Genomic DNA, 25,780 nt, shown 5'->3' on the forward strand with positions numbered 1-25,780 from the left:
ACCATGATAAATGAAGACCACATGAGAACAGGAATAGGCAGAGTGCTCGAGAGGTCCCCAGAAATCCACAATGATATATTCTCTGTAGTCTGCTGGCAATGGTGGAGAGAGCACCTGATCTGACCTAGTCTGGTTATCAGATGACTAAACACCCTAACAGTCATCTTGGAACTCTCATCCAATAACTGATGGAAGTGGATGCAGAGATCCTCAGGCAGGCCCCAGGTGGAGCTCCAGGTGTCCAACTGTGGAGAAAGAGGAGGGTCTGCAAGAGCGTGAATTGTTGAATCCAAGATTGCAAAAAGCACAGGGACAAATAGCCAAACGAATGGAAGCACATGAATTATGAACCAAAGGCTGTGGAGCCCCCAGGTGGATCAGGCCCTCTGGATAAGTGAGACAATTGAATAGCTTGATCTGTTTGGGAGGCACCCAGTCTGTGGGACCAGGATCTGTCCTTAGTGCATGAGCTGGCTGTTTGAAACCTTGGGCTTACACAGGGACACTTTGCTCAGTCTGGAAGGAGGTGACAGGACCTGCCTGTACAGAATCCACCAGGTTTAAATGAATCCCCAGGGGTGCCTTGATCCTGGAGGACATGGGATTGGAGGGGAGGGGCTGGGGGGAAGGTGGGGGTGGGAGGGGGGGGAGGACAGGGGAACCCACGGCTGATGTATAAAATTTAAAGCACATAATAATAAAGAAAAAAAAAGTGTCATCTTCTGACATGGGACAGGAGGAAAACCAAATTAATTAAGGGACTATTCTATTACTAATCTCAATTCTTTGATTCTATTCTGATTCTTTAAACTTTTCTTAAAGTATGAATTTCATATCAAAATTTTAAACTTTGTTATGATATGAATAGTCATATAGAGTACTAATTCTAGAGAAAAGGCTTCAATTAGCTGCCTATATATGTCTTTGTGTTCGAGTCTCTTATCAGTTTTCTGCAGGAAATCACGGCCAGGCCTAACATCAACTGAAATCCCCAGGAAGAAGATGGGGCCCTACAACAATAATTCCACATGGACAATAATAATATCACTAAGCTGACAAATATCATCTACAGATCGGCTTTGGACTACAAAGTGCTCAGAGCAATTTTGAGATGGCTAGCTGAGATGATCCAGTTTCAAAGACTACTTGAATAAGGACTTGAGATAAACCCTGAACTTTGGCATAATGCTCAAACTGGACAACAAAGGATATAGTTACCTTTCCTAGAATTTGACAATTAACCCAAATTTTTTCTTTTCAGAATAAAGATACCTTTGCCCATACCCAGCAGGAAGCAATTTTAAAATACGACGCCCACATTCCCAAAGAGGTGGTGTGGGGCAGGTGTTTTTTTTTTTGGTCTTTTAATGGGTTTTGTGTCTGGGATAATTTTCATTGTTTAGGAGGGTTGGTTACAAGTTGTTATTAAAGGATAGGAAAAGGGCTAAGCAAAGGAGATTAGATTTAAGGTGCTTGTTTAAAAAAAAAAGAGAATTACTAGTTCTAAATATTTTACATTGGATTGGATTTTTTATATCATATACAAATTATATATATATATTGAGATTGAGATTGTTAGAATATACTATACATAGTTCTAATTTTGCTCAATATATTGTACTAACACCGTTCATTTAACAATGTAATGCAATTTGCTGATCCTCGAATATTATTATTACCAACTATTAGGATATAAAGAAATGAAGATTAGTAGTTAGACACTACAATCGAACTTGTAGTCATATTAGGTGTGCAATCCAAAAAAGGTACAATGCCCTTTTCTTCGAAGGCAGCTGAACAGGGAGTGGGCCAATGGCTTGTGATGTGCAGTGGAACAGCAGATGAAACAGTTATTCTTGAAGAATAAGCAAGCTCACCCCTCTCAATACTACACTGGCATTTAATAATGGGATGTGGAGAAGAACGGGATGCCGAGATGAACACACACACACACACACACACACACACACACACACACACACACACACAGCCAAGAAGAATGGACAGCTGAATTCAAAAAACATCAACAATTTTCAGAATTTAAAATCCTGAATCATGACAGACACTAGTGGAATTCAGATGTTTCTGGTACATGGACTGATCTCACCAAATGTGAGGTCAAACTGTTGACCTTGTGACCTAGTTCACAAATGAGTCTGTCAGATACACTAACCCTATAGGCTGAAGATGATGCCCAACACTGCAGAGAATCCTCAGGTAACTGTCCAGGCAGCTGGCTGTTTCTGTCAACTCACATTTTTTTTAGGAAGCTGCTTGCATGTACTTCCTGTTTTTATTTTTTATTAGGTATTATTATTTCCTTCTTGGGTCTCTGAGGGAGTTGAAGATCAGTTAGTTATAGTTATAATTTTCCTTGTTAAGAATTTCAGGAAAGAAACTCACTAAAAGGTGTAAGTGTATAAATTTGAAAGACGTTATAAGACAGTTCTGTTAGTAATATAAGTTAGGATAGAAAGTGAATCAGGTACATTTTGGTCTTACCAAAATAGCATAGATAATGGAATTTTCTCTGAATTTGTCAAATACAAATGGACTAGACATTGTTTAAGTATTTATTGCTTATAGTTATTGTACTTTTGTATATAGTTTTTCTTATATTAGTTATAATTTTCCTTTTCTTCTTTTTATTAAAATAGAAAGGGGGGGGGCTGGAGAGATGGCTCAGCGGTTAAGAGCACTGGCTGTTCTTACAGAGGTCCTGAGTTCAATTCCCAGCAACCACATGGTGGCTCACAACCATCCATAATGAGATCTGGTGCCCTCTTCTGGTCTGCCAGCATGCATGTAGGCAGAACACTGTATACATATTAAAAATAAATAAAAATTAAAAAAATAGAAATGGGGAAATATGGTGATATTTTATTTGTACTGAAATGTGATTTTATTTGTATGTTAATAAAGTTGCCTTGGAGTCAGAGCAAGCCATAGCAGAAGCTGGGCAGTGGTGGTGCATGCCTTTAATCGCAGCACTTGGGAGGCAGAGCTAGGCAGATCTCTGTGTGTTCAAGGATACAGCCAGCATGGAGACACACGCCTTTAATCTCAATACCAACCATAGAAGACCTGGAGGTCTGTACAGACAGGCAGTGACGAGGAAGTCATGTGGCTGGGTTTACAACCAATGAGAAGGCAGAACAGAAAGTCTATAAAAAGGAAAAACACACAGAAGTAGCTCTCTTGCGGAGACAGCAGAAGCAGTGAAGGGTAAGGTTTTCAGCTCTCAGCTATTGCTCTGACCTCTTGGCTATTAACTATGTATTTGGCTCTGTGTTTCTTATATTAACAAGATGGTTACATCCACAGGAAAAGAAGTAAGTCAGATTCAGAAAGACAAATTAAACATGGTTTCTTTTACATGAGGAGTCTAGATTTAAATGCTTATCCCTCTCTTCACCCCACCTCTCTGTAGGATTAAAGTAGAAAGGGGACATAAGAAGAGTGGAAGAGATTTTGAGAGCTGAGTAATGGAATTCCTATGTCATGAAGCCAAAAAGGACTACTGAGGATCAGCAAGAGGTCTCTGAAGGGATAACAGGCAGTGGGAGAGCAGAATGAATAAGAACAGAATATAATGAGATGAGGGGAGACAGAGAGAGAATATCCTAGTCAAACTTACTTTATATGCTAACTTGAAATGAAGCTCCTCAGTTCTAATTATGGTGGGTGATTATAAGGTTTACAGACTTAGCCAAAATGATCCTGGACAACTAAATCTAAAATGAAGAAGAATCACTTCCATTCTCCAATGCTAAGTTCAAGTAAACTTGCTTGTGAGTTCTTTTAGCCAGAATTTTTTATATAGGCCAAGAATCAATAAACATGGCCTGTCAAACCTACTCAACTGTTGGTTGTTGTAAATAAGGTTTTAATCAGAGTCTCATTTATTTATGTGCTGTCTATGGCTGCTTTCACCATACAATGGCAGGGTTGAGTAGTTCCAACAGAAACTACATGGCCAACAAATCCAAAAAGTATTTACTCTTAGCCTTTACAGAAAAACAGTTGGCTACACTGAGCAGGATAGAGTACACCTATTAATTCCAAAAGTCAGAAAGTTGAAGCAAGAGAATCAAGAGATTAGGCCAGTGCAAGACCCTATGTGAAAAACAAAACAAAACAGAAAAGAAAATGGAAGAAAAAAATATTTGCTGAACACTGACTTAGATGAAAAGAAAAAATACCTTGCAATTATTTTCATTATGTATATTTAAGGTATTGAAAATAATGTTTTGGGTTATTTTTAGGGTATCTAAGTATATAGTAATAGTTTAGCTCAAAAAAAGAGTCCGTTTCTATTTTTCCTCTGATTTATAAAATATACATTGTTAGGGTTGGGGATTTAGGTCAGTGGTAGAGCGCTTGCCTGGCAAGCACAAGGCCCTGGGTTCCATCCTCAGCTGAAAATATATATATATATTGTTATCTGCCCCCTTGGTATAAAATTCACTTGAAGGATCTATACATTAGTAGCCTACTAATAATTTTTCATCCCTATAAAATAAGTTGTTCAGATTTCCTGTGAGACTTTAGATAGTAATCTCTACCACATAATACTAGCAGTTCTGCTTCTGTGCTTACAGCACAGGCTAAACAGTTAGATGTACTTTCATTTGCCAGACTCCTAAAGGGGAATAAATGAGAATTTCTCTGGATCAGAAAAAGTATCCTGAACACAATCATACCCAGCATACATACCTTCCAAATGAGGTATCAGTGTCTCACAATGGCTAATGAAAACCAGATCTGAGATAGTTTTATATGAAGTATTACCTATCTAGATTGTTCATTAAGAGAAGCCAGTGGAAATTAACATGGAAAAAAAAACCTATCCAAAGATGTCATTAAAAAACAGGATGTTGGGGTTGGGGATTTAGCTCAGTAGTAGAGAGCTTGCCAAGCAAGCGCAAGGCCCTGGGTTCAGTCCTCAGCTCCGGCAAAAAAAAAAAAAAACCAGGATGTTATGCAGGTAAAATTGTTTTGGTCAGATGAGACAAGACCTAAATTAAATGGAGTTTGCCCTGAAAGTAAATACAATTAATTTGAACATTGAAAAGAATATTCAATTAAATTAAATCCTTAACCTCAATTTCTACATCAATGAAAAGTTCCTTTCTCAAACAACTGGAGTGAACAAAACATCATCAAGCCATAAAGAAACAGAGAGCTAAGCTTCCTAAATTTCTCCATGTCAAAAAGAGAGGCTAAAAATCACTATAAACACCACAAGAAATGGGGAGGATATTAATTAACTTTCCACTCATTCATTTAGTACCTACCAAACCCTAAGAAATGAGTACTAAACAAACCAAACAAAAAGCATTATCCTCATGAAGTGGACACTCAACTGATGGTAGAGTCATAAGCTCAGTGTCTCAATTTGTTCCAAGACTGCCTTAAGGATGCCAAAATCAACAGATGCTACAGTCTCATATAAAATAGAACAAGATATGCCTATAATTGCTATACATGCTCTTACTTTAAATCACATAAAGATTGTATATAGTAACTAATACAACATAAATACTTGAACAGATTCTCCCATGAATATTTGAAACCCCTATGGAAACACAGGAACAACTATATTTGATATAGAGAAGAAAACTAACCCATGAAAATAAGGAGTGCTGAGTGGTGGTGGCCAGGGAAGACTTGAGAAGATGGTATCTGAGTACATCTGGTCTACCATCTTTACAGGATGCCAGATGGATTAGAATGAATGCAAGCCAAGAAATCAAAGTGTTTATACTTATGAACTATCCGTGTGGATCATGAGCCTGAAGTGGAGATGTCACATTGTTCTACAGAGATAATAACCTCTTTTCTATGAGAGCAAAGTTGAAGAAAAGAAAGGAGCAAACATTTTCTAGTTACATAAAAGCATACCTTCAAGAAAATCCATCTTTGGAATGTTCCCAAAATAACAAAGACATAAAAAAGATAAAAACCTAGAATGGAAAAAAAAAAAAAAAAACAAGAGAAAGACATGTGCATGAAAGGAGATAAAGTATGAAAGCAAATACTGGAAGGGTTTCCATAACTCAAGATCTTAAGAGGAAGGGAACATTATCTTAAGTAAGGACATGACACAGCACAAGGAAGAGAAAAAAAGTACAGTATGGCAGTACTGACAAGCTTCCAAAGCTAGATAAACGGGGAGAAAACTGCAGAAAAAATGCGGCCTACTCTAGAAAGAAAAGAAAGCTGTGTACTAGAGGAGTTTTAGAAACAGGTCACTACACAGTCAAAGGCACAGAAGACAGCAAGAGTCCTTCAGGGTTAGAGGCTCACTCATCTCATGTTCAATCACCATAGGACAGAAGTAGGAAAAAAAATCTACCAGAACCTGCCTTCAAAGGAAAAGGTAAATTTAAACTGAATGTAGCCTTAGCTTATACACTTGGAGTCACCAAAAGCGAAGCCAAAGAATAAAGAAGACTGAAATACATACAGCTTTATTTAAATGTCTACAGAAAGCACTAGAAGATGGGAATAAGGACTCAGCTAACAACAATCAGATTAAAAAAAAAACAAGCTGAAGGTAAGCGGCAGCTAAGTTATAACCAATAAGGCAGGAAATAACATTCCTCCTGGGGACCACAAAATATGATTTTACACAACTTTCAAAATATTCACTAGATAGAAGACTACCTAACAAATAATACGAGGAATTCTTGCCAAACTTAGAAAGCCAAGATGCCCTATTTGTTTCAACTGTCAATAAACATCAGCTACTTTCTTCAAATGCCTAGTATAAAAGTAATGTGACAAAAATGCTATTTTAAAACTAAGGAGAACATTTTTCTGTTATTCTTGCAACATCCCGCTACTGTCAGAAATAAAGATAAAATGTGTTTTTCAAAGTCCCTCATAAATTTCTTATTTTCTACTCTCTATAAAAATGTCTGAGAAATAGTTAAAATTAACAGACAGAAATGTTAGAAAGAACATGAGAACTAATATATACACAGGTAACAATGACAAAAATATTTTTCATAAAGTTCATGATAAATTTCATAAATGCCGATAAAATACTAAAAATAAAAGTTACATAATTCCAGGTTTAGGGGTTCTTTGTTTTGTTTCTTGAGAAAGGATCTCCTGTTGTCTGGGCTTGCCTCAAACTCACTATAGAACTGAGGATGATTCGTTTTGTTTTAATGGATTATCTTCTAAAAGTTAAAAATAAAGCTTATCTTAATAATACATAGTATATAGACACCTGTATGGCTTACCTATTAAAGACTTGATGTTTTCTAATATTAAATCACTAGTAATATTTCCAGATAAATCTTGCCCCAATTCAGCAATCAGCTTGGCATAACCTTCATTCTCTTCTCTTAATAAGTTGAATTTTTGCTGCTTATAACTGAAATCAGAAATATCATTAAAAGGATAAAATTATTTCAATTATCAAGCTTACACAAAGTAGTGTACTCTTCCTGAATATCACTAACTTAAAACAATCATGAGACTGGGTATTTCAGTTTTACTTTTTGTATGTCTTTTTTATGTATCTTTTAATATAAAAAGCAGTATTTGTTAATATGGGAACACACCAACATCTCTGGTCTCTGAAGACACCTGAGCATATAGACATATATACAAACACATCCTTTACAATAAGTCTTCTTAAGAAGACTTGAATGTTATCTCAGACTCAAATATGGACAAAGTTAACACAGGAATAGCTCACTGAAAACTCAGTAATTTAAGTGTTTTAGAAGGAAAAAAATACTAACCATAAAGACAAACAGCCTTCAAAGGGCCTTTAGAAACTGCTACTACTATTCAAAATGAGAAATAAACATTCAGCTTCTTGATCTGTAACATAAGCCACATATACTTACAAGAGTTTTGTCTTGATTTTAACTGACTTTTGATTGAACTGCTGTGACTGTTTGATTAGCCCTAATGACTCCAAAGTTTCTGGGTCCAAACGTTCCTTCAGAACTGTGTCTGAAACTAAATACTGTATTAAAAAATATTAAAGACAATTTATTCTTTAGCATTCAAACCCACAATCTTAAGTACATTCAAAATATTCTTTCCAATGTAAGAATACAAAACTATATTATCTCTTTATAAAGCCTAGAATTTCAATTCAACAAAATGACTCTCCAAATACTGAAATATAAAATATATCTCTTTCAAAAATTACTTTAAAACTACCTTTCTGCTGTATACAGCTCATACAGTAAGAACTACAGACTAAATTTTCATTACATTGAGACTGTCTTAACTCAATTTTCACCTAATATAGTACTTCAGCATTCTATATTTTTCTACAGCAAGCAGCCAAACTATAATATAACAAAGACAAGAACATTCTTCCAAGTCCCAGTCATGGCATTTTTTCCTAGGATCTAATTTTACGAACATAAAGTGGCTCACTAGACAATTATGACTTCCATTGGGGAGAAGGTGGTGGTGTTGTCTGTTAGAAGACAGTGTCTCATGTATCCCAGGCTGTCTTTGAACTCACTATGTAGCTGAGGATGATCTTGAACTTCTGCTCCTCCTGCCTCCACATCCCAAGTGCTAAGACTACAAGCATGTGTCCCCATGCCCAGTTTATAGGACACCATGGACAGAACCGAGGGTTTCATGCATGCTGGGCAAGCACTTTATCAACTAAGCCACATCCACAGCCCAACTTGCATTGTTTTATAATTACCTCCATCTTTTTGTCCCTGCCTAATAAAAAGTTTATGAAAAATTCAGTTTAAGGACTACTTACTATACAGCTGCTTACCTTTTTCTATACTAGGAACTCACTAAGTCAGAAATATCATGAGGGTTTTGATATGTATAGATTAAGTAATTTAGAAATATGGTTATATCATAGCAATTTCACAAAACATCCATTTCAAGATCTAAATCTCACCTTACCATGAAGTCAACTGAATGTCAGTATCTTCCTCCATTTAACATGATTAACTGTGATTATATTTATTCAATGCAAAATTTAGAAGAGGAAAGTGTATTTAAAAACTTACCAAACATGCTAATACCAATTGTGTAAAATAGTCTCTCTTGCTTTTTTCTTCTAAACAATTTGTCTCAATATCTATAATGACAGAAGGAAAGAGATACAAGTTTCATTTTTCTATACTCTCTACTACTAAGAATCATCTTATTTATTTATTTATTTATTTATTTATTTATTTATTTTTGGTTTTTCATGACAGGGTTTCTCTGTGTAGCTTTGTGCCTTTCCTGGAACTCACTTGATAGTCCAGGCTGACCTCGAACTCACAGAGATCCACCTGGCTCTGTCTCCTGAGTGCTGGGATTAAAGGCGTGCACCACCAACGCCCGGCCTTCATCTTCTTTAAAACATATTTTAAAATGCCTCTTTCCAGGCCAGGCATGGTAGTACACACCTATAATTTCAGCACCCAAGAGCCAGAGCCATGAGGATCACAAGTTCAAGGCCAGTCTGGCCTACACTACAAGCTCCATGTCAGCCCAGACTATACAGAAAGACCTTGTCTCAAAAATAAATATAATTAATTAAAAATAAAATACTTCTTTCTGAATCTGGAAAAATTATAAACTGTAGTAATATGTCTTTCATACATATATAAACACTTTAATTTCTCTTAATACTGATGACTGACCCTGTCACCTATAACATATATCCATAAAATAGTAAGTTTGTACCACAGGAACACTGAAAACAAAATTTCAAAAATAAAGATGCTATTCTCAAAAAGGAAAAATTTCTAGCGAAGTTTAAATGACCACTTGTTGAACTGGGTAACAACAAAAAATACCTTCTAATTAAGCTGGGCTTGCTGGTACACAATAGTAATCTTAGCCTTCAGAAGGCTGAAGCAGAAGGATATTGAGTTCAAGTCCAGCCCAGACTAAATAATAAGATGCTATGTCAACAGCAAAAAAAAAAAGAAAGAAAGAAAGAAAAAGAAATAAGGAAGGAAGGAAGGAAGGAAGGAAGGAAGGAAGGAAGGAAGGGGAAGGGGGAAAGAGAGAGAGAGAGAAAGAAAGAAAAGAAAGGAAGGAAGGAAGGAAGGAAGGAAGGAAGGAAGGGAGGGGAAAAGAAGAAATAGAAGAAAGAAAAAAGCCTATTTTGTTGTTTGATAGGTTTGGTCACAACCCCCTTTTTGAGTGAGTACATATATGCAGTGTACATACTTATTAACATTGGTGTGGGGGGTGGGGATTTAGCTCAGTTGTAGAGCGCTTGCCTAGCAAGCACAAGGCCCTGGGTTCGGTCCTCAGCTCTGGAAATAAAAAATAAATAAATAATTTTTTTTCTTTTTAGAACTGGAGTGTATAGCTGCCAGAGTGGTGTCTTCCTCAATTGCGCCCCACTTTACTGAGACAAGGTTTCTCACTGAACCCAGAGTTTGAAATTTGGCTCGTCTAACTAGCCATCTTGCCCAAGAGAGCCCATCTCAGCCTCCCATGAACTGGGATTACAGGCAAACCACCATAATGCTCCCTTCCCCTTTTTTAAAGACAAGGCCTCACTAAATAATACCAGGTGGCCTTAAACTCAAAGATCCACCTGCCTCTACCTCCCTAATGCTGGAACTAGATACTTAAACCACCACACCTGGCCTTACTCTGCTTTGTTGTGGGTGCTGAGGATCCGAGCTCTGATCCTCATACTTGTAGCAAGTGTTTTATCCACAAAGCCATCTTCTCAGCCTTGGTTTGGTTTACTTCCTAACCCTAAAAAGTCACTTACCAATGAAGTTGAGAAGTCTAATATCAAGTCTATGAAAAGTCAGTATTAAAAGGTATATTTAAAATACTATTTTGAACAATTCTAGTCATTAAATAAAAATGTACTTAATATTTGCATTTTCTTCCTATGAAATATTTTTAAAAAAGAGAGACTTCCTTCAGTTTTAGTGAATTGTTCAGAAAATTTATCCAAGTTTATATCTGAGGTATGAAAAAATAAAATGCCAGACATCAAAAATTTCAAATAGGATTAACAGGATTAGACAAAGGCTGATTTCAGAATTGTTGCTTTAACTGATTAAATTATTTTACTTTCTGAGACAGGGACTCTTGCAGCTGAGGCTGACCCCAAATTCACTAGATAGTCAAGATGACCTTCAATTTCTGATCTTCTTGTCTCTACCTCCCAAGTGCTTAGAATTACAGGCTAATGTATTTTTAAAGTCAACTGATAATTTAGAAAGTACAATAAAAGGCATCAGTCTTAGTGAAATAATAACCGTTGGCCTCTAAGTAGGTCTTCCAAAATAACAGACACCTTATCATATTTTTGCTTCAGTTTACTTTCTATTGTATTGTCAACACCAAGAATCAAAAGAGGAGATTTATCATCACACACAACAATTATCAAAGATTTTCCTGGCCTTTCACTCTTCGTTCTTGGACAATTGCCATTTGCCCATATCCTAGCACAAAGTTAGCACAAATACATTAAGAAAATTTTAAGGCACATGAGTATGGCTTAGTGATAGGAGTATGGCCTAGCATCTGTGAGGTCCTGCCTGGGTTCTATGCCCGAAACCACAAAGGAAAAAATAACACAAGGAAATCTTAGGGTATGATTTATGCAATTTAACTTACAGCATAATCTCAACTTTTTTTCTGAGACAGGGTCTCAGTATGCAGCTCTGCCAATTCTGGAACTCACTCTGTAGACCAGGCTGACCTCAAGCTCACAGAGATCCACCTACCTCTGCCTCCAAAGTGCTGGGACTAGAAGTATGTGCCCTCAAGCCCAGTTAACCTCAGTTTTTAATGGTATTTTCTAAGACGTAATTGATGTGTATCTCATTAATTTTTTTCCCAGGGTTCCCAGTTGTCACAGAGCTCTAAAGTTGTTAAGATACACACTGCTAAGGTCTTTAATATCAGGCATACAGTGTCCAAGTCCTCTTAGCTACAAGAACTGATTCTGACTATGATAGTAATACTGAACAGGACATCAGTAAATCTGTTAGTTAACCTGTCTCAACACTCAGTTCAGTACTGTTATCTTAATCATACTTTCTCTATTTTATTATTGTTGTTCTAACTCAAAACACTATTTAAATAAGCTCATTTATCATACCTCACTCCTGTATCCTAAATTAGCACTTGGCAAGTTCTTTTTCTAAAAAGCCTTCAGCATCCTCCAACTCCTGCCTTTTGTATCACCAACCAACTGGCCCACCTCCAAGGTCTCATCAGTGTATCATGTTACTTCAGAGTCAGCCTCTCAAGTTACTATGGCTCTCAGGCTCCCTCACCCTCATGTGATTAGTCTTTTGAAAAGTTTTCTTAACCCGAAAAGTATAAGAATATTCTGGGGGGTTGGGGATTTAGCTCAGTGGTAGAGCGATTGCCTAGCAAGGGCAAGGCCCTGGGTTTGGTCCTCAGCTGCAGAAAAAAAAAGAAAAGAAAAGAAACACTTCCATACCTAGGTGTGTTAACTCACTTTAAATCAAATGGAATTATTAGATGAAATTAAAAAAAAGAATATTCTGTCTGATTATACTTAACACATTAAGTATAATAAGATCATAGGCTCTGCAGCCAAAGGGACCCAGGTCTAAATGCTGCCTTACTAGCTGCATTGCCTTGGGAAAATGACCACCTCACTAAATTTATTCTCCCAATCTGTACACCTTTCATACAGAAGTTGTTATAAAGACTAAGATTAAAATGAAAAGCTTTAACATGCCTAAAACATAAAAGGTATTCCAAAAATAGCAACTATACTGCAATTAATGTCATTAGTATCATCATCATTATTAGACATAACCCTCATGAAGATGAATTTATTAATTTTATGTGTGTGTGTGTTTTGCCTGCATGGACATATATGGACTACATTCAAGTTTGGTACCTACAGAGGTAAGATTCTGTACAACTGGAGCTAAAGATAGTGAGCTGCCATATGGGTGCTAGGAACTGAACCTGTGTCCTCTGAGCCATCTTTCCAGCCGGCTAGATCGCATTCTTAATCCTAATTCCCCTCTTGTTCTGGAGTCACCCTTGTACCAATTTTTTTCTCCTGCCAAGATGTGTAAGGGGACAGGTGAAGGATAGTTTCATTGAGTGTGGTATTCTAATCTTGCCTGTAAAGATGGATTGGATATGGGCTGGAGAGATGGCTCAGAGGTTAAGAGCACTGGCTGCTCTTCCAGAGGTCCTGACTTCAATTCCCAGCACCCACATGGTGGCTCACAACCATCTGTAATGAGATCTGGTGCCCTCTTCTGGCATGCAGGTGTACATGCAGACAGAACACTGTATACATAATAAATCTTTTTAAATAATGGATTGGATAGTATGGAAGAAATTTCCTCCAAAGTAACCAAATATCGTTACTATGAATCTATGTTAACCGTAAAAGGCAATGACCTGTAGAAATAATTCATATGTCTAAACTATGAATGAAAACTATATTTTAACAAAATAAGTCAATTGAAGAAAAACTAATAGAATGAAGAAGCTAATAACTGGTGATTACTAAAGACAAAATATATTCCTACCACTACTAAGAAATAACATCTTTCACAAAATGTCTCCCATAAACTGGTTTCCTGTATATAAAATTTAAGGAAGAAATTGTTTTTAAATTGGAACTTGTTCAGTGCTAAATTTGTTGGTATCAATATCAAATATTAAGTACCTTTTTTCATTTTGTATAAGTCAATCAAATACATACCATGAAAATATACTTTATCACTAAAACCAGGACAGTTTGGAATGAAAGACAGCACTATTCATAATTATGCCAGGAGTGGAAAAATAGGACACATGGTCAACTCATGGGTGGTCTATTTTTCCCGTTTATCACTCATCTGTATTTTGACCTTTTCCCAACATTGCCACTGTGATGAAATCTGAAACACTCTCAAAACTCATACACAGGCATTCATATTGGCTAAGACCAAAGTCTAGATACTCAGTAAGCCATTTAAGTAACTCATCTAATCCTAGAAACTGAGCTAGCTGGGCAGTGGTGGTGTACACCTTTAATCCCAGCACTTGGGAGGCAAAGGCAGGTGGATCTCTGTGGGGTCGAGGCCAGCCTATTCTACAGTGAATTCCAGGAAAGCCAAAGCTACATAGAGAAACCCTGTCTCAAAAAAACCAAGAGAGAGAGAGTAGTGAGCTAAAATTACTCTTTCCAACTTGACAAATCCTCAGAGTATAAATCCTGTTTTATAGGTAATATATGTCTAGCAATGTTGTTAGTGCTCAAAGCTACAGAAAGCAAAAAACTGATGGGGGAAGCCATGCTCAGTTATTTTAATCAATAGCTAAAATTAGACAAATTTGTAAAACACATTATTTGTATATCTATGTGTTCCTTGGAGGGACACTAGCTTTCATCATAATGAAAGAAATGTATCTTTGTATGTTAGATAAATACACAACAGATGTCTTACTCGCAAAACCAAAGCAGTTCTAACTACTCTGACTAACCGTACTCATTTTAAAATTAAGAACCAAAACGGTTCACAGTGTCTTAAGTTTGAGATTCAGAGAAATCTCATTGAATGACATTATAGCATGACTAAAATTGCAGAAACTCAGACAAATGTCAGAAAATGTGACTCTTACTTGAAATTAGCTCATTTAGCTCAAATTTATATAAATATACATTGTAAAACACTCAAAAATTATACTACAAAGCTACTTTATAAATTAGTTGTAATGACACTTGATTTACAAAGCTATACTCTATATAAAGTTAAAAATTACTGAAGATTTGCAGAAAAATTGAATATTTGTAAACCTGTGAAAGAAAAGATTAACATAAATTTACCACAAGTAGATGTTACATGTGAAATACAAGGCTTAAAACCTACCTAATATGCAGAATACATCAGCAAGAATAGAAGGCATATCCTCACGAAATTCCTAAATTAAAAAATAGATTTACAATTAATTCTAGAATAGTACCCAGAAAGTGTTATTATTTCAGAATAATGGTCATCAATCAACTATAAGTCAACTAAACTCCAACATTCTGTGATTTCAATGTCAGCATGGTCTACATGTCCCAGGCTAACCATGGCTACATAGTAAGACATGGTCTCAAGCACCAACAAAAAGAAGAAGAAAAAGAACCACCTATTTAAATTTCAACCACAAGATAATAAAAAGGCAAGAACCTAAAGATGCACCTCAGAAAAGCATTTAAACATAGAAAAATACTTCACATGCACCTAAATAAAGACCATCAATAATTATACATTTTCATCCAAAACTTTAAATATTATACCCATGTCTGATCCATGCAAAAATTACAGTACCAGAAGATCAAAAATTACATCAATTAAAAGCAATTATTCCACAATTCAAAATTCTCTTAAGATGAAATAGTTATCAAATTTTATTTTTTTCTTTATTCACTCTTCTTTATAGCTTTTGGGGAAAGACCCAAATTCCTGTTTCTGTATAAAAACACCAGCATTATTCCACATGATCAATTTTAGAGCTATTTCCCATTAGTAAGGCTCACAGTTCAGTAACTGGAGTTAGTAGTTTTCTGGCACTATAGCAACCCTAAAATTCATCTATTTTCAGAGACTGTAAAAAAGAAAATTCTAAAGACCAAAACCAGCAGCTGCTAGTCACATAAGTCCACTTCTGTGGCTAAGATACTGGACAAATGTATACTACTACGGAAAAGCCATGACAAAGGCAACGCAGTATAGAAGCACCTAGATAGCATGAAGAAATCAAAATAAAGGAGACACTAACTAAGGACCAGGGATACAAAACGTTTATTTAGGCTACTTTCATACATGGAAAAATAATTACAATCAAATTGTACAAACAGACTGAAACTATATCAACTCTCAATTTACAAAATGAAATGATCTTAGTGGTCTATCAGTTTTTCAAGGGCTATCAGTGCAAATACTCAGGTTAATTGAAGATCAGAAGTAGAAAGACACAGGAGTTTTTCCAACATAGAATATACCACTTCAATATGAACTAATATTACTCTTAATACCTGCAGACAGTTTCAGAATGAAAGAGAAATACATATTAAAATTCCTACTGCTCAAATGTACCTAGGGTGGGGTGGGTGGGGTTGGGAGTGTCACAACAGCTAAACTTAAAACTTCCAATTAAACGACCCAAGAAAAGCACAAAAATCATATGAAGCAGATTTCACTCTCCAACAGAAAATATTTGACTAGAGAAATATAAAACATATAGAAAATTCTCAATGAGACCACAAATTCTCCAATAACACCTCAATATTTAACTAGACAAGCAGAACAAACAATTTACACAAATCTAAAAACCAGCCTAACAACAGACTATCACACCACTTGAAATTATGAGTTTACAATAAACACCCTAACAATTAGCAGTTCATCTTCCAGTTCAAATTATCAAATCACAAATGACGTAATTTATTTTCAATTTACACTGAATCTACATTGAAAGTATCTGCTCTGAATCTACCCTAAATTCTCTAATAAATGTAAGTGAAATTGAATTAGCCACTTAAAAGTTTAAAATAATTAGCTGTTATTTTCTAAAAATAAGTAGGAAGCTGATACAAACAAATGAATGTCAGAGCTATGTAACCATGATTTAAAATAATTTAACTCTTAAATTTTAAGAAAATTTTAATCATAATTACCAAAAACAACATTATTTGAAAGTACTTAAACTATTTTAGAGTCAAAATATGAATTAAGGATGCCTTGACTTCATTACAGTACTTCTGTTTAGCTCACCCAGTTTGTATAACCTTTTCTTCCTTACAATCAGACAGAAAGACTAAAATATCAATTTCTTCATAGCAAGAATGGCTTACCAGTATTACCTTAAAACTATTATTTTGACAAAATACATGTTATACATTTCAAAGACTTTGTATCAAAAGTGAAAAGATATGCAACAATTACTGTTTTAAATATATATACTTACGCTAATGTCATTAAGAACACTAGATGCCTGTTCATGCTTTAAATTTCCTTTAATGACATGGTATGACAACTCATAGAGAGCTTGTTGAAAATCTGTTGAACATAAAAGACATAACTGTAAAGACAGTCTAACAAGAAAGGCAAACTCTCCTGGAAAATCTATTTATTTCTCATAATTATTATAAAGATCAGTAATAAAACATGTATTTATAATAGTTCTCTCTAGCAACTTACCTTTTTACTTCTACAGAAACAACACTAATGGGTTTAGGAAAAACTATTCCTTCTCTATAGTAATAAGACTAGTGGTTAAGCATTCTCTTCTAGTCTTTCCATGGCTGCAAATTTCATATATTCCCGCATCTACTATGCACATCATTTAGTATTTTGATTCCTCTTCATACTTTTTATTTTCCAGTAGTCCTGGGGCTTAATGTGTCCTAAGCAAGTGTTCTACCAATAATCTACATCACTAGCCATTTTTAATTTTAGACAAAGTCTCTCTCCTGCCTCAACCTCCCAGGTACTGGATTTACAGATATGTACAAGCACACTTGACCCACTAACCAACCCATTTTAAAGCATTTTCCCCATGTCCCTAAAGTCTTAAGAAATATTTTAAATGAATATACTGTACCCAACAAGACATAAACAAAATTAAGCATTTCCCCACCAGCCACCTTCAGAGATTGGTCTAACATGTTCAGAATGTACATACACAATTCAATCTCGGGGCTACTATGAAACCTAAGGAGTAAACATGATAGGGAATTCCTTCCAAAACACTACATTTCTTTCTCTTCAATTGCTATCAGAATTCAAACAAAGAAATAATTATGTATGTACATACAAAAGTGGCAATTTTATGAGAACTATCAACTACAAGTAACCCATGCTATTATCTGACCCCATTTCCACAACAAAAAGTCTTTTATGGAATGGGGAGTTAGAAGTTGACAGAATACCTTTGGGTCATTTTGTTCTTGATTTGCATATACTAAATTTTTGTTCTCCTTCCAATCATTAAATATTGAAAAGCAAATATCTCTAAAAAAAATACTAGTCAGGGGGTTGGGGATTTAGCTCAGTGGTAGAGCGCTTGCCTAGCCCTGGGTTCGGTCCTCAGCTCTGAAAAAAAATTTACTAGTCAGGGGTTACTGACATAACTTAGTAAAGTTCTTGCATACCATGCAAGAAGCCCTGTGTTCCAACTCTTACATGACATAAAACTGGGCATAGTGGCAAGTGCTTGTAGCCTGTAATCCAAGCACTTGGGAGATAAAGGCAGACAAAAAGATCTGCAGTTCAAGGTCAACCTCAGCACACATATCAAGTTACAGGCCAACATGGGCTACATGACACACCTTCTCAAAAAAATAAAAACATAAATGTAAAATAAAGCCTAGGAACTAAAGATATAGCTGAAGTGGCAGAGTGATTCCCTACCATTTCTGAGACCCTGAGTTCAATTCCTGGAATGAGAAAATAGAAAAGTACTCAAAGGAAACTTATTCCAAACACACACAGACACCAAGCATGGTAGTGCACAACCAGTCCACAGTTCCAGCACTCATTCAGAAAGCAGAGGCAGGAGGATCAGGAATTTAAAGCCATCCTCATCTACACAGCAAATTGCAGGCCAATCTGGCTACATGAGATCCTGTCCTACCCCCATTTCACTCTAAAAGAAAGCCTAATTATAATCCCCTTTTAGAGAAAAAAAATGAAAATTTTTTCAGAGCAAAAAAAAACAAGTGAAAAAAGAAATGCTTAAAAAAAAAAACTCCCCTGGTATGACTACTAATCACAAAACAGGAAGAAAATAAAAATTAAAATGTGCTATCTCCTTTTAGCCAACAAAGACATTATTTAGCAATGAAATGTGTCCAATAATTCATCTTCTAAACATTATCAATTCACTATGAAGAATTTATTTCAAATATACTGTCCTTATAAACACATTGCCTTCATTGTGTTTAAAAATAAATACACAGCCAGGCGGTGGTGGTACACTCCTTTAATCCAGCACTCGGGAGGCAGAGGTAGGCAGATCTTCGTGAGTTTGAGGCCAGCCTGGGCTACAGAGTGAGTTCCAGGAAAGGCTCAAAGCTACACAGAGAAACCCTGTCTCGGAAAACCAAAAAAAGTAAATACACTATATAAAGAAAAAAAATTGTTGTTATGGTAGGAATGAGATCAATTTTATATATTTATTTCAATAAAATTTCTTACAAAATATACAATATTATTTATTTAAAATTATCCAGATGACTTTTTAAAGCAATCACTTAGAAGAACCAAACAGTTAACATTAACTCTTATCCCTTCAGGGTATGTTATTATATACTGTTCACTGGAGCTCTATGAATTCTAATCTTAATCACAGAAGACTAAAATAGAGAACATGTGACCCAGATCATTTTGCTGAACAAATGAAATAAAAAATGAGCCAAATTATAATCCACAAAGTAGCCAAGAAAGTCCCTAACTCACAACTTTTCTAAGTATTTTTAACTGCTCATGAATTCCTATTACAGTTAAAGACATGGTAAATGCAAGCTTCTTTTGTTTCATGGTGTTTAATCACAGCAATAGAAACCCTAAGACAGAAATTGCTACCAGATCATGGGGTATTGCTGTGACAGACTTGACCATGTTTTGGGGAGGATTGTGGTGGCATTTACAATGTGATCTGGAAAAGCCACTGTGTGCTCAGAGGTCAGGGAGCCAGAATGGAAGAGTGTTGAGAGCAATGCAATAATAGAGGCTTTTCATGTTTGAAAGAGAAGCAAAGGTCATTTGTGTGATGTGTTTGTTTGTTTTGTTTTGTTTTCCAGACAGGGTTTCTCTGTGTAGCTTTGGAGCCTGTCCTGCAACTCAGTCTGTAGACCAGGCTGGCCTTGAACTCACAGAGAACCTCCTGCCTCTGCCTCCCAAGTGCTGGGATTAAAGGCATGCACTACCACCACCACTACCACCAGCTTGTGTGATATTTTGTATTAACAATCTGTAGGTCAACTGGAGTAGAAGAGATAGCTGTGATTAGCAATAGACCAGAACTACCAAAGTAAAACCTCTGATTTACTAGGGAAATTGAGGCTTGTTAGCTGGAGCAGAGAAATAAGTGGTGATTAAGAGAGGCCAGCATCAGTGAGGCAAAATCTTCTGGAAAAGAGGCAGGCAGATCTCTGTGAGTTTGAGGCTACCCTGGGCTACAGAGTGAGTTCCAGGAAAGGCGCCAAAGCTACACAGCGCCAAAGCTACACAGCAAAACTCTGTCTAGAAAAAAACCAAACCAAAAAATAAACTCAAGCTTTCAGCCAGGCTGTGGTGGCACACACCTTTAATCCCAGGATTAGAGAGGCAGAGGCAGAGGCAGGTGGATCTCTATGAGTTCGAGGTTAGCCTGGTCTACGAAGTGAGTTCCAGGACAGGCTCCAAAGCTACACAGAGGGACCCTGTCTCGAAAAAAGCAAAAAAAAAAAAAAATCTTCTGGAAAGTGCTTCCTCAGAGTCAGCACATAAAAGCTGTAGTCCAGAGGGGCCAAGATTGTACCTCATGCTGACAGAGAACTTGGTACTGTCTAAGAGTTTCCCAGGTGGTACTGATTTTGTAGGCATTAGAGCAATGGTTCTCAATTTTCCTGATGCTGTGACCCTTTAATACAATTCCTCATGTTGTGGTGACTCCCAACCATAAAATTATTTTGTTGATACTTCATAACAGTAACTTTGCTACTGTTATGAATCATAATGTAAATATTTGATATTCAGGATATGTAATATGCAACCATTGTGAAATGGTTGTTCATTTCACAAAGGGATAAAGACACACAGGTTGAGACCCACAGCATTAGAGTTGTGAAGAGCAGCACTCTGAGAGACCAGAGAGGCCATTGGTGAAAGTCCAACCTCAGTTGCAGTGAAAATCCCATGGAAAGCAGCTGAAGCTTGGCACAATGGGAGACCAAGACTGGCAGGCCATGGGTAAATATACAAATGAAGTAGAAGCCCCAGGATTGAAGGGGTCAAGGAGAGAAGAACACTTGGCACCATGTGGCAGGATCAGAGTTCCTGAAGAAAACCCAAGAAAGAATAGTGGTGAAGGTGCAGCCCAGTTACAGCAGAAGACCCCAGCATTTGAGATGCCACTACTATAGGATGAATGTCAAGGACAATGCAGTGTAGTGGAGCAGGCATGTGCTATACGGATGGCAGAGCCAGAAGTGTTGCAGCCAAGGCCCTTTGGTGCCTAGATGATCATGAGTAGCTCCCAGACATCAAGCATTGAACTTTGTATACTGCTGAACTTTGGTTTTGCTTTGCTTTGCTTTGATTGTACCCTGGTTATTCTCTCTTGGAATAAGAAAATACGTAACTTTGTTTTTATTTTACAGGAACACATAAGTTGAAAGACTGCATTTTTATTTTTTTGATTTTATTTATTCTTTCATATTACATCCCAACCATAGTTTCTTTCCTCTTCCTCCTCCTCTCCCAGTCCCTTCCCCTACTCCACCCCATTCACTCCTCTTTCCCTTCAAAAAAAGGCAGGCCTCCGAGGGAAATCAACCGAATATGTCATATTAAGTTGTAATAAGACTAGGCCCCTCCCCTCATATCAAGGCTGAACAAGACAACCCAGTAGGAGAAAAGCAGGCAAAAGTATCAGAGACAGCCCCTGCTCTCACTGTTAGGAACCCCACAAGAACACCAAGCTACATAGCTGTAACATGCACAGAGGGCCAAGGTCAGTCCCATGCAGGCTCCCTGACTGTCAGTTCAGTCTCTGTGAGCCCCTATGAACCCAGGTTAGTTGATTCTGTGGGTTTTCCTGTGGTGTCCTTGACCCTTCTGGCTCCTACAATCCTTCCTCCCCCTCTTCCACAGGATTCCCCAGGCTCTGCCTAATGTTGGCTGCTGTGGGAAGAGTCTCAATTTTTAAAATGACTTTGGAATTTTTAATAGGAGTGGATATTTGGGAAGCTATGGCTATTTTAAACACTTTGGATATTTTAGGGAGGAATGAACTCTGAAAGAGACTGGCTGTTTTAAAGAGACTAAACAAAGTGTTGAATTTTACAGACTGAGATTTTAAAGTTGGAATATTTTATATTGTGATATTTAACATTAATATGAGGTCTTGGGGATGAACAAAAAGGAAAAGTTATGGTCTAACAGTGTTGTGTTTGTGTATCAAATTGACAAGGGGTCAATTGTGCTAGCTAGTTTTATGCTAACTTGTCACACAAGGTCACTTGGGAAGAACAAACCTCAACTAAGAAAATGCCCACAGCAGACTGGCCCTTGGGTAAGCTGTGGTACATTTTCTTCATTGACTATTGATGACTGATGTGGAAAGGCCAGGCTCACTATGGGCTGGTGATCAAGCAAGACAAGTAAGGCATGAGGAGCAAGTCAGTAGGCAGCACTCCTCCAATGACCTCTCTATCAGTTTCTGACTCCAGGTTCCTGTCTTTAGTTCCTGCCCTGACTTCCCTCAATGACCGACTACAAGCTATAAGAAGAAATAAACCCTTTCCTCCACAAGTTACTTTTAGTCATGGAGTTTTGTTACAACAGTAGAAATCCTAACTAAGACAATGGTGCTTTAAAACTACAGCGCTGGCCATAGTTGGAAAACTTTACACTTACATTCACAACATGCAGAGAAACATACAACCTTTATATATGGGGGAAAAAAAACTTCAGTGAACACTTTACATTAGTGCTAACACTTTAGAAAGAGCAGTTTTAAGAATATAAACAAAACAGAGGGATACTTGCAAAAGAGCAGTATGAGCTCTTAACTGCCAAACCATCTATCTAGCCAACAATGTTGTTTTATTGCTAAAAAGTAAGAATACCTTTTAAAGGGAACAAACAGTATGTACAATGGAAATTGTTTGCCTGAAATGAAATTAATTCCAAGACATAATTAGGGATATGTACAAGACACAACCCATACTAAATCCAAGACAAAACAAAGGAGATCAGAGGCTGGAGAGATAGCTCAGTGGTAAAAAGAACTGGTTGCTCTACCTGAGGCTCTGGGTTCAATTCCTAACCCCCACATGGCAGTTCACAACCAGCTGTAACCCCAGTCCCAAAGATCAGACTCCCTCTTAGGGCCTCTGCAGCACTGAATTTACATAGCACACACACATACATGCAGGCAAATACTCATACACATAAAATAAAAATAAATAAAATTTAAAAAAAAAAAGGAGATCTTAAAGAAAGGGCATTAAGTCAGTTTCTTCCACGCACAACCAAACAGGGCCTTAGACCAAAGATTAGCTACTGGCAGAGATCAATGAGTAGGTCTATGTGTTGAAGAAGCAAGCAGAGAAATGGAAGGAGAATACTAGTTATCCAGCCTAAGGCCACAATCATAACTATTTTTGGATCCATGTGTACACTAAAACAATGTAAATGAACTATAATCATATACTTGTTAAGGATCCATTCTCTTTCAAAACCCAAAGAGCAGTAACACATTAACTTCATAGGTTTAAAATTTTTCTTATCCACATAAAAAAATCAAAACTAAGAAGTTTAAAATAATAAGCATGGAGAAGAGAAAATTGAAAAACCTAGTGGTTTGGGAGTGTTTTCTTTTTCAGGGGGTCTCATAATGTATTCCAGGGTGGCTTCAAACTCTCAATCCTCCTGCCTCTGCCTCTGCCTCCCCAGTGCCAGAATTTTTATAAAGGAATACTTTTGTACTTTCCTAATTTCCAGTAGTCAACTTAACTTAGGCAAACAAAAACATTGAAAGTCATTGTGAGTGATATCATACAAATTTTTTTTGCAGTACTAGAAACAGAAAATAGGACTTCCCATCTGCCTGAACAGTGCTCTATTTGTGAGCTATATATTTACAGCCCAATTATACAATTTAAAAAAAAAAAAGGTAAAAATCTAATTGTTGGTGTGCTAGAGATTTTGGGTTTTGGGATTTTATTTGATTGGTTGTTTTAAACACAGGGTTCCACTATAGAGCTCTGATTGGCCTAGAACTCACTTCATAGCCCAGGCTGGCTTTGAAATCACAATACTCATCTCATCATTAAAAGTTCTGGGATTACAGGAATGTGTCACCAAACCTAGCTGAGATGTTAAGTCTTAAAACAGAGCTTACTAAAATAACAGAAACCGGCTGGGCATTAGTAGTGCATGCCTTTAATCCCAGCACTGGGGAGGCAAAGGCAGGTGGATCTCTGTGAGTTCAAGGCCAGCCTGGGCTACCAAGTGAGTTCCAGGAAAAGTGCAAAGCTACACAGAGAAAACCTGTCTTGAAATAAAAACCAGAAACCAAAATTTGCTGTTTCATTTGTTAAAAATACTTTCCCCTCAAGCCTTCAAATGTTCCCTCTAATAAAGTATATTCTCTCAAGTTAATGTAATATTTAATTTTTGATAAAACAAATGTAAATTTTTCTATATGAAAAACACTGTTCTTAATCATCTATTCACAATGCCATAATGTAACTATAATATATTTTATAATTTGGGGGGGGGGGTTTGAGAAGGGTTTCTCTGTACAGTTTTGCATCTTTCCTGGAACTCGTTTGGAGATCAGGCTGGCCTCGAACTCACAGAGATCTGCCTGCCTCTGCCTCCCGAGTGCTGGGATTAAAGGCGTGAGCCCCCACCACCCAGCAAATTTTATAATTTTATAATTTATATATTTTGTTCAAATAGACAGTTATAAAAATACTGATTTCATACAGAAAAAAAATTACAAGATTATCTTCAATAAAAGCTACAAATGAAAACACTATAAATCAGACACAAATGCTTTTATTCTGGCTTGCCTTCTGCCAAATCCATGTGCTTAATTTTAAATTAATGAATGTTAAAACAGCAAAATCCCATAAAAGTACAATCTATATCCTGCTTAATTATGGAACGTTTTACTTAATAAACCCTGTTTGTGATCCACAGCAAAGAGCTCCTTTGCTTATGTTTTCATGACAACTGCCTTTAACAAGCTCCCTAGACACCAGCTGAACACAACCAAGCTTTAGAAAAAGCACTGAATGGATTGTGTGGAAATTTTCTAGTGCAAACATGATCAAAAGAGTTTGTCTTCCCAGGATAGCTTTCTCTCACATGTATGACTGGTACAGCTAACTACAGAAATCTAAACAAATGTACAAAATCTCAATTATGAGTCAGGCAGATGAAATAATGTGTGTATTCAAGATGTATAATAATATTGTAACTACAGTTATAGTACTTACTGACTATAAGGTCTTCTATTACATGCACTCTTAAACCTTTGGTTTTCACACACAACATCAACTGGAGATTTATAATTTTATATAAGCCAAAAATGATAGCTATGATACTTTTAATCTTACCTCTGTAGGTCGAACTGTCATGGCTTTTATTTTCACTGAGAATCCGGCATAAATGCAAACTAGAATAAAAACAAACAAAATCTGTCAATTTCCAATCCTAAAAATACTTGATTCCTAAGGAGCAAGTTTATCTCCTAAAAAGTATATGGAAATTTCCCAGATACATTTAAATACCCATCAGAACTAGAGAATGATCATCCATTATTATTTTTACATGAATTTTTCTGTCTCTTGTATGGAAACATGGGGCTGGAAAGATGGTTCAGTGGTTAAGGGCACTGACTGCTCTCCCAAAGGATCCAGGTTCAAATCCCAGCACCCACGTGGCAGGTAATAAACTGTCTGTAACTCAAAGATCTGACCTGCAGGCAAAACACCAATACACATAAATAAAAGTAAATAAATTTAAAAAAGAATTGTCTCTACTGGGCATAGTAGTGAATGATTATAATTCTAGGATTCAGGAAGTGAAGACAGAAGAATCAGCCTCTG

At 36.6% G+C, this 25,780-nt stretch overlaps 1 protein-coding gene across 2 annotated transcripts in view; it reads right to left on the reverse strand.

Moving 5' to 3' along the window:
- Window positions 1-25,780, reverse strand: part of Thoc2 (THO complex 2) — a 130,125-nt gene that overhangs the window by 88,141 nt on the left and 16,204 nt on the right. For both annotated transcript variants that reach the window (XM_036174012.1, XM_036174010.1), the window contains exons 2-7: window positions 25,289-25,347; window positions 16,921-17,012; window positions 14,835-14,886; window positions 9,018-9,088; window positions 7,869-7,990; window positions 7,254-7,387 (exon numbers count right to left, since the gene is read on the reverse strand). In XM_036174012.1, coding sequence (XP_036029905.1) covers window positions 7,254-7,387; window positions 7,869-7,990; window positions 9,018-9,088; window positions 14,835-14,886; window positions 16,921-17,012; window positions 25,289-25,347 — 530 coding nt within the window. The remainder of the gene's footprint in view (window positions 1-7,253; window positions 7,388-7,868; window positions 7,991-9,017; window positions 9,089-14,834; window positions 14,887-16,920; window positions 17,013-25,288; window positions 25,348-25,780) is intronic.

This window comes from Onychomys torridus, chromosome X (assembly GCF_903995425.1).
Source record: "Onychomys torridus chromosome X, mOncTor1.1, whole genome shotgun sequence".
NCBI lineage: Eukaryota > Metazoa > Chordata > Mammalia > Rodentia > Cricetidae > Onychomys > Onychomys torridus.